The following is a 12,997-nucleotide window of genomic DNA, read 5'->3' on the forward strand; positions in this document are numbered from 1 at the left end:
AAGTATTCAGAGTTCCTATTCCTGGAATAAAGCCAGGTGTGACTCAGGATGTGGTATTAAATCACTTTAGGCTTGGATTTTCAGAAGATTGAAATGGAAATGAAAAAAAATTTTTTTTTGGTAGGGATGGGGTCTCACTACATTGTCCAGGCTGTCCTCAAACTCCTGGCCTCAAGTGATCTTCCTGCCTTGACCTCCCAAAGTGCTGAGACTACAGACATGAGCCACTGTGCCTCGCCTTGAAATGGAGATTTATGTTTAGTCCATTAATCTACCAGTAAAAATGTCCAGAGAGTAAATTAAGTACTATAAGCTTATGGGTTTAAAGGACTGTCACTGGACCTCTCAGAACCCTCAGGAGTGTCAACAGCTCTCAGCCACAGAGACCACAGGCTGTGTGTTCTGGAAAGCACTTCCTTCTGTGCCTGCTTCATCAGAACTTATCACTGTTCGGTCAGTTTCCAATAAAGCTTCCATCCAACATTTAATAGCAATGGATAATTTAAAGAATTACCTATATTTAAACAATATTTTGAAAATTAAACACTACAAAGAACAGATGTGTGCCAGCATACATACGGGAGTGCTAGTACAAATCACTAGATTAATATGATGGGTGTGGAGGCTGAAAACTGTAATCCCAGCACTTTAGGAGGCTGAGGCGGGGGTACTGCTTGAGCCCGTGGCTTTGAGACCAGCCTGGGGAACATAGTGAGACTCTATCTCTACAAAAAATACAAAAATTAGCCAGGTGTGGTGGCTCTTGCCTATAGTCTCAGCTACTTGGAAGGCTGAGGTGGGAGGACTGCTTGAGCCTGGGAGATCAAAGCTGCAGTGAGCTGTGATTGTGCCACTGCACTCCAGCCTGGGTGACAGAGGAAGACCCCATCTCAAGAAATATATATATATAGGCTGGGTGCGGAGGCTCATGACTGTAATCCCAGCACTTTGGGAGGCCGAGGTGGGCAGACCACAAGGTCAGGAGTTCGAGACGAGCCTGGCCAATATGGTGAAACCCCGTCCCTACTAAGAATACAAAAATTAGCCAGGCATGGTGGTGCACGCCTGTAGTCCCAGCTACTCAGGAAGCTGAGGTAGAAGAATCGCTTGAACCCAGGAGGCGGAGGCTGCAGTGAGCCGAGATCGTGCCACTGCACTCCAGCCTGGGTGACAGAGTGAGGCTCTGTCTCAAAAAAAAAAAAGAAAAAAAAAGATATATATATGTCTAGCAGCTGTGTGCTTTGAAAGGCCTGCTCTATAAAACCGATTATGGGTTTTTAAATTTATTATCTATTTTTTTGAGATGGAGTCTCGCTCTGTTGCCCAGGCTGGATGGAGTGCAGTGGCGTGATCTTGGGTCACTGCAACCTCTGTCTGCTGGGTTCAAGTGATTCTCTCGCCTCAACCTCCTGAGTAGCTCACCACCACACCTGGCTAATTTTTGTATTTTTAGTACAGACAGGGTTTTGCCATGTTGGCCAGGCTGGTCTCAAACTCCTGACCTCAGGTGATCAGCCCACCTCAGCCTCCCAAAGTGCTGGCATTACAGGCATGAGCCACTGTGCCCGGTCCCATTATAGGTTTTATAGAGCAGGCCTTTCAAAGCACAGAGCCACTAGACAGAATCCTCTGCCAGCCTCACAGAAACTCCCACAGGAAATGGCTGGCTGCAACCTTTTAGGTCCCTCATCTTGAACCAGACTGCCCAGCAGAAAAGGTTTAAGGAATCAAATTATGGAACACCTGTTTTGCCAGACTCTGAACTTGGTGCTTTACAACACTCATATATGTGATCTAATTTAATTCTCTCAAAGCTCTAAGAGGACTGGTCTTCTTACTCACATTTACAGATGAAGAAACCAAAGCTCAGAGAGGCTCGGTAACTTGCTGGCATTACGGCAACAGAAGGTAGCACGATGAGCATTTGGTCAGTGTAAACCCAAAGACTACACCCATACCAGTGCGCCAATGCTGCCTACAAAACCTCAGGAATGGACTCATAATTACACAAGTTGAGAATAATATGCTTTCTATGAAAGCATCTCTGGAGTAAGGCAATATAAGCCTTAAAGTGTACTGTCCGTGGAATCCTTTCTGTTGTCTGGCAGAAAAAGTAACGACTGTGGATGTGTATCTGGGACCCGGGTGTAGGACAGAGATATCAACCAAATCTACAGCCATGGGACCACTGACCTTTCATATGGGGGAGAAATAGATCCTCGCCTCATGTTATACCCCAAAGTAAATTACAAATGAATTAAAGACCTAAATGTGAAAAATAAAACCTTGAAACTTTTAAAAGAAAATAAACAAGATTATCTTTATGATCCTAGGACAGAGAAAGAATTCTTAAGGCACAAAAAAGCAAAAATCATAGAGTAATACATGTGACTACAACCGGTTTAAAAACTTGTAGATGACAGAAAAAACATATACAAAGTTGAAACACAAGCCACAGACTGGCAGAATGTATCTGCAAGATATATAAAAGACAAAGGTGTACAGCACAGAATATATAAAAGAACTCCTCAAGGAAAAAAAAAGGGCAAAGTACCCAAAAGGAAACCCAGATAGCCAACAAACATGAAAAGATGTTGTCTCACTAGCATTGCAAGTTAAAACAACAAAGCACTATTTTTTAGCTATCAGATTGGCAAAAGTGGAAAAAGTCTGGCAGTACCAAGCGTGACTAAGAATTTGGAGAACTTTCATGGCCTGTTGGAGGTAGTATTAACTAGCACTACTGTTTTGAAGAGTAATTTGGCAATATCTAACTAAGATCAAGAATAAGTCTGTGTTCTATCAATTTCATTCCATCTCTAGAGGAATTCCAGCTTGTGTATTAGAAGGGCATTTATAGGGATGTGCACTGTAGCATTATTTATAGTACTGATAAAAATAGAAAAAAAAAAACCCTGAGAGGGCATCAAAAGGGAAATAAATGGTGATAAATTCATATAATTAAAATAACCGACAGTAGTTAAAATGAATATATTAGAATAAGATATATATATAAATGGATTTCAAAAACAATGTTGAGTAAGAAAGTTACAGAAGGGCAAAAACAGTATATACTATGTAAAGCTGAAAAGTAAAGCTGAAAACACCAAAATAGTATGATGTAATGTTTACAGAGGCAACACATGTTCCTGAAAGCATAAAAACATAGAGAATGGGTGTGACTGGTGAAAGGTGCAAAGAGGATACTTACAATGTATCTATAGTGTTTATAGGATCATTTCACATACAGGCTTCTAAATTAAATACAATGAAATATTAGCATATGCGCATTCTGTGTCATGGATGACAAGGTGTTTGTGACTCTTGTATGACAGAAAAATTTCCTAATTGTAGTAATAACGAAGAATAGGAAAAGTGAAGACTGGTTCATACCAACAAGGCATACTGTAGTGCAGACGCCAGGGCCAATCAGAACCTGTGTGCAGGGCATAATTAACAACCTTAGAGCTTAATCAATGTAAATTCAAAATGTATATATCTTATCTTACTTCTGGCAGAAGAGCTGACCACAGTTCCTGCAATGGTGTCGTCTTTCTGTGAGTGAAAACCTCACCGAGCAGCCCGAGCAGCTGTCACCGCCTTCATCCTTCACCCAGTGATCAGCAGCAGAACGGCCTGGCTGGTCACTCACAGACCAGCTGAAAACTCGGCCTCGGCTGTCACCAACGAGGATCCTACTGTGATCCCTGCAGGAGACACGACAGAGGAGGTCACTGCACGGAAGGCTTCTGTGATCTCCTTCTTGAGGCTCTCTGGATTTTGGTGGATGTGTGTTTTGGGGTTGGGGCTGGTAAGGGTCCTGGAGAGACCCCTTGATTCACTCAGAGATGTATGTGTAAACAGACAAAAACTGAACTGAGCCCAAATTTACACTTCCATTGCAATTTTCTTTGGATCACCCTTGCTGTATCTTTGAAGAACAGAAAAAGCAGTTTTTCACTTTTTAAAAAAATTCAGAATTTAAATCCAGTGTATGGGCATGGTGGCTCACACCTGTAATCCCAGCACTTTGGGAGGCCGAGGTGGGCGGATCACTTGAACCCAGGAGTTTGAGACCAGCCTGGGCAATACGGTGAAACCTCGTCTCTACAAAAAATACAAAAATTAGCCGGGTGTGATGGTGCACGCCTATAGTCCCAGTTATTTGAGGGGCAGAGGTGGGAGAACTGCTTGAGCCTGGGAGATTGAGGCTGCAGTGAGCTGTGATTGTGCCCCTGACTCTAGGCTAAGTGACAGAGCAAGACCCTGTCTCCAAAAAAAAAAAAAGAAAAAAAGAAAAGAAAAATATCCACACACTGACAGCGTTCTTCTTCAAATTTATCTCTTTGAGCTACGTATGATAATACAAATAAAATCTGTTTTCCCCAAAGACTGGGCTGGAGTATGTGGCCCTTGGCTAACCAAACAACTCAGATGGGAAGCGGAGCTGGAAAAAGCCTGACACTTACTTGGAGACGCCCAAGGCAGTGACCTCAGCTGGGTGTGTATTGTCCTTTCGATCAAAGGCTGTGTGCATAGTCAGCTTACTCCTGAACACCAGCTGCCGTTCCCATCGGTACCCTGGAGTGGAGAAGTGGAGGACACAACATAACTCAACTGAGAGAAGCCAATACTGGGGAGAAATACTCTAAGATGGTGGCCTTAAACTTAGGGTACCTCAACATGCAGCTACAGCAGCTTTTCCAGTTCTCGGCAGCTGCTGCCTTGGTTGAAAGTAAAGCTACCTAGCTTGACATTAACATGGGCCAGGCTGGAAAAACATCTCATTGAAGGGGACAAACTAATGAGAAGGAGAAATTTTCAATGCAAGCAGATGCATCCAATTTCTCCAATTGAGGACCTTGCCTCTAACTCTATTCTGGGCAAAGTTATCTGCAAATGTAGTTTTATTTATTCATTTTTAATTAGCTTCTGTGATTTAATGAGTTGTGAATAAATACAGTTTTTGGTTTGAGGTATTTTTCTTTAAAAGATGCCCAGCATATTGCAAACGCCATTGTAGGATAGAATTTTTAAGTCCACTTTACACTAGAAGAAACTGAAGAGGCCTTCTGGGTAAAGAGGCATTCTGTGTGAGTGGCCCAGGTCACAGGGCACATCCAGGGTGGGGCCCAGGGAGAGCTAGACCCCACTGCCTCAATCCACCAACCCTCACACCACATATAAGGAGTCAGAAATAGATACCAGACTTCAAGTTACCAGGTTTCAATCTGCTGTAATTCCGCACCTCAATGGGATTGGGGTGGGGGTGGCTAAGGGGGCCCTGTAGATGGGCTCTGGTCTGGCCCTCTGAATAGTTCACAAATATGAAGCCGTCTTTCTCATCTAGACTGAGCTGGTCGGACCAGCGTCTGGAGTCGTCAGAGCCACTGTCAGTACACCAGGCGGCTGTTGCACGGCAGGAGGCTGCCCGGGGCCTGTGGCTGGTGCTGCTGGGTTGGCTTGGAGTGTCCTTAGGGTCCTGGCTGATGCTTTGCTCATCTGCTTCTGAATCACTGCTGTCCTCGTCTTGGGCTTCCTGCCCTGGGTGAAGCATTGAGAGAATTGGAACATACAGACCCATCAAAGTTACACCCAGCTTTGTTCTGCTAGTATTTTTTTTCTCCCAGTTATAAGCCTCTATAGACATAATATTTTAAGCTAAGTGTAACAAAAAATAAAGTGAGTGCCAGGATTTTTGGCTAGAGTACAGAGAGCAAAGAAATAAAAAAGTTGAATTTCTGAAAGAGTTTATTAAAAACTTTGGCCAAAATCCTTAGCTTGGAATTCAATCTCTCACAATCTGGCCAGAATCTGCCTTTGCCGCACACTCCCTCCTGTGCTGCAGCTAGATGGTGTCACTCCAGTTCTCTCCCTGCAGACCTGCTCCTCCAAAGGTGAGCTTCTTCACATGCTGCTGGTGCCGCCTAGACCCATCTTTCCAATCTCTGTGTGTTTCCAATGTCACCTAGCTTTCAAGGCACAGCTTAAACATTCTTGTCTCTAAATCACCCAATTCCTTCAGCTGAAAGTATTCTCCCCCTTTTCTGGACTCCTTTAACAGTTCTGTGCCTCCTGAGTTCTTGAAATTGTCATTCTAAATGATTACTTTTGGATATTCTATACATATATATATACACACACACACGTGTATATATATATATACACACACACACACACACACGTATATATATATATATATATATATATATATATATATATATATGTATGTATTTTTTGAGACAGAATCTTGCTGTGTCACCCAGGCTGGAGTGCAGTGGCACAATCTTGGCTCACTGCAACCTTTGCCTCCTGGGTTCAAGTGATTCTCCTGCCTCAGCCTTGGAAGTAGCTAGGACTACAGGCACCCGCCACCACACCAGGCTAATTTTTGTATTTTTAGTAGAGACAGGGTTTCACTATGTTGGCCAGGCTGGTCTTGAACTCCTGACCTCATGATCCACCCGCTTCGGCATCCAAAGGTGCTGGGATTACAGGCGTGGGCCACCACGCCCGGCTACTTTTGGATATTCTTTCTACAAGATGGTAAAGGGCCATTGCATATAGTGGTTAATGACTCAAAGATTAGTGAGTTAACTTATTTTTAATTTTTATTTATGTATTTATTTTTACAGACATGGATCTTGCTCTGTCACCCAGGCTGGAGTGCAGTGGAGCGATCATAGCTCACTGCAGCCTCAACCTCCTGAGCCCAGGGAATCTGCCCGCCTCAGCCTTCTGAGTAGCTGGGACCACACGTGCATGCCACAACATCTGGCTAAAGATTAGTGAATTATTCTATGAAAGCCTTACTTTGGAATTTTGTTCTTCTTCCTCTTTTCACTGTTATTTTGCATTTCTTCACATCAACTCTCTACTCTCTTGCAATAAAGTCTACTGGAGGGAAAATGTATAAGAAACAAGTATACCTGGCCCTGCATTTCTGCGGGTTCCACATCCACGGATTCAATTAATCTCAGATGGAAAATATTTGGAGAAATAAACTGTGTCTGTTATTGAACATGTGCAGAATTTTTTTTCCTTGTCCTTAGTCCCTAAACAATACAATATGACAACTATATACACAGCATTTACATTGTATTGCTAGTAATCTGGAGATGATTTAAGGTATACAGGAGGGTGTTAGTAGGTTTTATGCAAATACTACATACACCATTTTATATCAGGGACTTGAGCATTCTCAGATTTTAGTATCAAAAGGAGGTCTTAGAACCTACTCCTGAGGATACTGAGCTCACCAAAGTTATTTTCTTAGCAAGACAAATATTTTATTTGCCTGCTTCCTACTTAGTAGGGGGCTACTGGACTAATGTGAACGAAGTTTTCACCCCAACGGCTTATGATCGTGAGCTCTGAGGTCCGCAAACAAGCAGCTTTGGAAGTGGCTTTAATTTCCAGTGAACCACTAGCTTGTTTACATTTCACCCCAGCAAGTGCCCACAAATCTCACCACTTCTACATTGTTCAATCCTTCCTGTGGGCTGTTCTCCCTCTCTGCCACTTCTGCCAGACTGCCCACAATAAAGACATATAAATATCTTTCCACCCTGAATTTGACCCCTTCTATCTCACTCATTCATCTCCTCTTCCACTGTTATTTACTTAAAAGCTTTTTAAGGGAAAGAAGAATGACCCACTTCTCATTGGTTCCCTTAATTCAATATCTGACATGTAACAGGTAACCCCCAAATACTTATTGAATTAAACTGAATTTTTATGTCCCCAAACACCCAGATGACATTTTTGGTGGGGCTGTAATTAGAAATTTACATGTACTAATATAACACCAACATTAAAACGTCCTGCCCAAGGGATCTTTTTTCTTCTCTGGCATGGAAAGTAAAAGCTACTTTCAGCTTATATAGAGAAGTGACTTGTGTCCTTCTGCTAAGTTTCCTTTATTAACTCTCTCACATCATCATAGTCACACTGAATTCTCAGTGCACAAAAGCCAATCATGGAGAAACAATCTGAAGGTCAAACTTAAAACCTTGTTCCTTTCCAGGAAGTTCCTTGTACCCACTGTTCTACATCAAAGGGGGCGGCTTCTTCAGTGACTGCAATGCAAAGCAGATCTCACCCTGGCGTTATGGCATTGCTTTCAGTTATTCTGGGTAGAAATCAATTATCTCTGTATTTCACTGGAAAATTTTAAATTGCTTCACAAATAATGGACTATAGGTAACCAGGCTTCAGTGTGAATTAATGCCCCAACGTAAGCAAGTCTGACTGTGGACTCTGGTCTGCCTCTGTTAATTGTTTACAAACACAATTGTATCTGTTGTCCACACTGAGCCAGCCCCATGGTGGGCAGAACAAATGTGGGGCTGGGGTGCAGCAGGGCTTGTCTGACTTATACAACAGCATGCCCTCTAGGTCTGTTGTGTGTTTTCAGAAGTGAAAGCCAAAGCCTTTGGTACTCTAGGAAGTAAGTGCTATATTTAGTATGGAATGTGGAAGTTAACCACAAGACACCACCACACTGAATGTTGCCCAGTGAAGTAGAGAAAACCTTGCATGTCTGCTCAAAGGAATCACACAATAGGCAGCAACCATGCTTCTCCAAGCAGTGCCCAACCTTGGGCTCCTCTTTATGTTGTCTGGTACAAGCTTATCCACACTGACTTAAAAGAAATATGAAAACGATTTGAGTCATTTTTAGAAAGTATTAAATACCTATTTGTGCTTCTGGACAGTCTTCCTGCATTTCTAGGACTTCAGCAGGCTCAGGAGCTGGTGTTTCAGGAACTTGCAAAAATTCCATTCTCCAAAACTAAATTTAAATAAGTACAAAAATTAAAAAGTTAAGAAACAGATTAAGGAACAAATTTACATTACTCAATGAAGATAGACTCTCAGGGTTAACAGATAACTTAATTTCCATCATGTTATACAGTTAGATTTCCCGTATCTTGGAAGATGTGGCAGGGGGCTGCCTGCACACAACGGCTGTTTCAAAGTACAGGGAAAAAGATTATAGTCATATCAGTTTAAAAACATGGTTCAGGCCAGGTGCAGGGGCTCACGCCTATAATCCCAGCACTTTGGGAAGCCAAGGTGGGCGGATCATTTGAGGTCAGGAGTTTGAGACCAGCCAGGTCAACATGGTGAAACCCTGTCTCTACTAGAAGTACAAAAATTAGCCGGGCACAGCAGTGCATGCTTGTAATTCCAGCTACTTGGGAGGCTGAGGCAGGAGAATTGCTTGAACCTGGGAGGCAGAGGTTTCAGTAAGCCGAGATTGCACCACTACACTCCAGCCTGAGCGACAGAGCAACTCACTCTGTCTCAAAAACAAAACAAAAACATAGTTCAACTAAGTAAACTTTTTTGTTTCCTACAAAAACCTCTCAGAGTCTTGCATATGCTAATACACATTATAGATCTCCAAGAGGGCACACAGTAAACAGAATCCCCAGGTGCCTGGCTAGGGAGCTATTTTATGCTGCTTCACAGATTGAGCAGTGTGAAATACCACTGTCGAGGAAGCGGACTCCAGGGTGTGTGTGTTTGTGAGTTTTTGTGTGTGCACAGATGTGTATCGTGTGAGGTACAGGGTGTGGTATTGGAGTGGACTGATGGCTTCACTGTCTTTCAACATGTGACTCTGACTAGAGAGGGTGGTAATCAGCTGCTCTCTGCTTTTACAAAGAGCACAATTAAGGAAAAACAAGCACAAAGAAAAATCTCCTGAGACAGAAAAACTCAAATACTTCAACAGATTACAAAAGTGAATACTCCATTGCCTCTATTTTCTGTAGAGGCCCAGCACATAGCAACCTAAGAAAAGGATAAACTACATCTAGGCTTCAGGTGCAGTCATCTGGGATCCTAGCTGGGGACCCTGGAAGTGTTCTCCAGCACTGTGATTCTCTGTAGGGAAGAGACTTATCCCTGCTCACTATGTTTTCCCTATGAAGCCATTTGACAGGCTGAAAACCCAGTACTTCTGCAGTTCGCATTTTGAGCAATCCCAGTGTGACATGGGAATCATGTTTAAGTGACCTCATTGTGTCAAGCTGTCAAATGGCCAGTAGCACTACCAGATCTACTTAATAGGAAGAAAAGAGGCCAAGACACCGGTGTTCCTCATGTCTGATAATGCAGAGGCCAAGGCCTGTCTGAGCTGGAGCGAAAGTTCACTAAACATTACAACTTGTTCAGGTGTTCTTAACCTGTAATTAGCTACAAGTCTCAGGTAAACTAGGATGACAAATATCCTAATGAGTTTTTCTCTCAGTTCACTTACCCGAACCACTCCATCTGAGTGTCCTGTCACTATGACGTTCTGAGTGTCCCATTCGTTCATCTCCGACATGCAGCAGCAGATGATCTGCTGGCTCCTACCTGTGAACGTGTTGACACTCACGATAGGGTTCCCATTGATGCTCCACACATGGATATATGTGCCAGCACAGGACACAATGTCCCCCTGAGAAGAGAGAGAAAAACGTCATTCTCTTTGCTCCCTTCCAATTACCTTCTGGTTTCTGAAGCAAATTGAATCCCTGGCCCAGTTCTCAAAAAGCCTTTCAGTCCTAAGACTAGTGGCTAATTTCTTAGGTAACCTGAAATTCAGTGCTTGCTGACTTAAAAAAATACCCTCAACAGAGGCTTCTTTAAGAATTCACAGTTGAGTGGATGCAGTGGCCAAAGGGACCACGGATGGAGACAAAGGGCAGGTTCACGTCCCTGGCACACTGCTGAGCAAGGTCTGGCGACACAAGAAAGCTCCCTGTCATCTGAGGAGATGCAGAACTACTCTTCTTCCTCCCATTGTTAACAAAATCTATTACGCCTTTCATCTAGAGGCAGGAATCCACCTCCACTTTTACAAAATGAATCCAACCACTAAAACCACAGGGTAGAAGAGGCATTTTTCAGTCCAGATATAGTTGTGTTTCTTCAATAAATCAAAAGGCACAATCTTGGTAATGCTGTAATATCCTATTTTAAAATCTGTATTCAAAATAGGGGTGGGGAAACGTGAGGGGAGAAAAGGAGACTGGTAAATGGGTCACTTCTTGGCAAACTTAGTAAAAACCAAGACTCCCTGAGCTGATAACTTATGTTTTTATGAGTTCCAAAGATAGAAAAGAACAACCTATTTTCTGAAATTCTACCAGGCTGGGCTCTACCTAACCTGGTAAGAACACAACCCACTATAGTTAAAGAAAGGAGGATGCTTTCTGAAGCATCTCCTGTGTGCCAGTCACTGGGGTGGAGACTTCAGATGTTCTAGTTAACACAGCAACCTTGTGAGATTATCACTAGCCCTGCTGTAAAGGATGAAGGTGAGGGGCAAAGAACTTAAGTAACTTATTTATCATCAGAGATTTGAAGCCAGCTTTCTATAGCCCCAAAGCTTATATACCATACCGTGCTGCCTCTTTCATTCCTAAGATAGTCTGTTTGTCACAATGCTGGGTATTACCTTTAGAAAAGACCTGGTAAAGTTCAGTACCCTCAGGAGATACATAAGAACCTACATAAGTCTGAAGATGGTCAGCAAAAACAGAGGAGAACTAGAAGCTGCAAAGCAGCATCAACACATAAGAAGGTAAGGTGGAGGAGGCTGGGGTAGGGTGAGGAGGAGGACTGGGCCTGTTCCATCCACAGTCTGTGCTGCACCGTCTGTGCTGGTCTTGCTACTGCTCCTCCTTGCTCCTCCCACCCCCTAGCTCTTCTTCTACCAAAATGGCAAGAAATAAACCAAAACCCAAACCAAAACAATACTTAGCAAAGCACTGCTGTGTCTACTTCTGTATCAGTTACTGAACCATCTCTGACTATGAGTGTCAGCAGTTGAGTTTTAATTAGTGGCTTTAGTCTCTGCAAGAGAAAATTGCTCCATTCTGCACTGGGCAAGACCTTCTTCAGTTACTCTGGGGCCTTAATTAGAGTTTATTAGAGTAAATCCTGTCGTTATGAGGGCAGAGACATAAGAATAATTAAAGGCAAAGTGGCTTTGGCCTGAAGTGTAAACTGAAGTAAAGCAGGCTTGATATTGGTTGGAGAAACACAACAGAAATATAAATCTTTTCATAAGTTATTAAGATATTACAAAAGCATCTTAAAAAGAAAAGACTGCTTTTGCAGTATTTGCAGCAAATATTGCAATCCACTAGTGTACACTGGCTCAAATAACAACTGGCTATAATAAAATTATCAGTATTTAAGTGAAGAACAACCCCAAAACAAAGTGCTCCAAATAACGGATTAAGCATCTGACTCAACACTGCTGCATAAGAGCAGTTCTACAGCACCCACATTTTTGTAAAGCTCTTTTGGTTCAAATGTTTGCAGGACCAACCCGATGTGTTGTTCTGAAAACCTCTTAAACCTTTCAGACAGAAAAAACAAATTTGGAGGCCGAGGCGGGCAGATCACGAGGTCAGGAGATCGAGACCATCTTGGCTAACACGGTGAAACCCCGTCTCTACTAAAAATACAAAAAAATTAGCTGGGCGCGGTGGTGGGCGCCTGTAGTCCCAGCTACTCAGGAGGCTGAGGCAGGAGAATGGCGTGAACCTGGGAGGTGGAGCTTGCAGTGAGCCAAGATAGCGCCACTGCAGTCCGGCCTGGGCGAAAGAGCGAGACTCCGTCTCAAAAAAAAACCCAAAAAAAAAAAAAAAAACAGAAACAAAAACAAATTTGATTCTTCTACCCTTGCCACCCACTCATTCTCAACCTGAGTGTATCTGCCATTATTAATCAGACACTCTAAGTGATTGACAACTATAAGTGAATTCCTTTCTTTTTCCTTTTTTAATAAGTGACTACAAGATAGTTGACTAAAAGTGTTAATACTGAGTAACTTCTGGTAGAAATCAAAGATGCAGCACCCTTCAAGAGGAAAGCTGTCTGTGTAGGTGATGGTGTGAATGTCACTCAGTGACATGGCTAGAAATGTTCTGTGTCATGAAGGATGGCCCTGTGGTAGGGGTGACGGTAAGGTGGCAATGGATATGTATAG

General features: G+C 42.9%; 2 protein-coding genes across 12 annotated transcripts in view; one reads left to right on the plus strand and one right to left on the minus strand.

The window, feature by feature from the left end:
• CDS1 (CDP-diacylglycerol synthase 1) overlaps positions 1–8,539 on the plus strand; it is a 100,260-nt gene extending 91,721 nt beyond the window's left edge. For both annotated transcript variants that reach the window (XM_009240163.4, XM_054553279.2), the window contains exon 15: positions 6,636–8,539. In XM_009240163.4, the coding sequence (XP_009238438.3) occupies positions 6,636–6,742 (107 nt within the window). In that variant the 3' untranslated portion in view covers positions 6,743–8,539. The remainder of the gene's footprint in view (positions 1–6,635) is intronic.
• WDFY3 (WD repeat and FYVE domain containing 3) overlaps positions 1–12,997 on the minus strand; it is a 304,455-nt gene that overhangs the window by 4,070 nt on the left and 287,388 nt on the right. For all 10 annotated transcript variants that reach the window (XM_054554129.2, XM_054554132.2, XM_054554131.2 and 7 more), the window contains 5 exons: positions 10,271–10,453; positions 8,698–8,794; positions 5,221–5,544; positions 4,470–4,581; positions 3,510–3,707 (listed from right to left, as the gene is read on the minus strand). In XM_054554129.2, coding sequence (XP_054410104.1) covers positions 3,510–3,707; positions 4,470–4,581; positions 5,221–5,544; positions 8,698–8,794; positions 10,271–10,453 — 914 coding nt within the window. The remainder of the gene's footprint in view (positions 1–3,509; positions 3,708–4,469; positions 4,582–5,220; positions 5,545–8,697; positions 8,795–10,270; positions 10,454–12,997) is intronic.

This window comes from Pongo abelii, chromosome 3, assembly GCF_028885655.2.
Source record: "Pongo abelii isolate AG06213 chromosome 3, NHGRI_mPonAbe1-v2.0_pri, whole genome shotgun sequence".
Lineage (NCBI taxonomy): Eukaryota > Metazoa > Chordata > Mammalia > Primates > Hominidae > Pongo > Pongo abelii.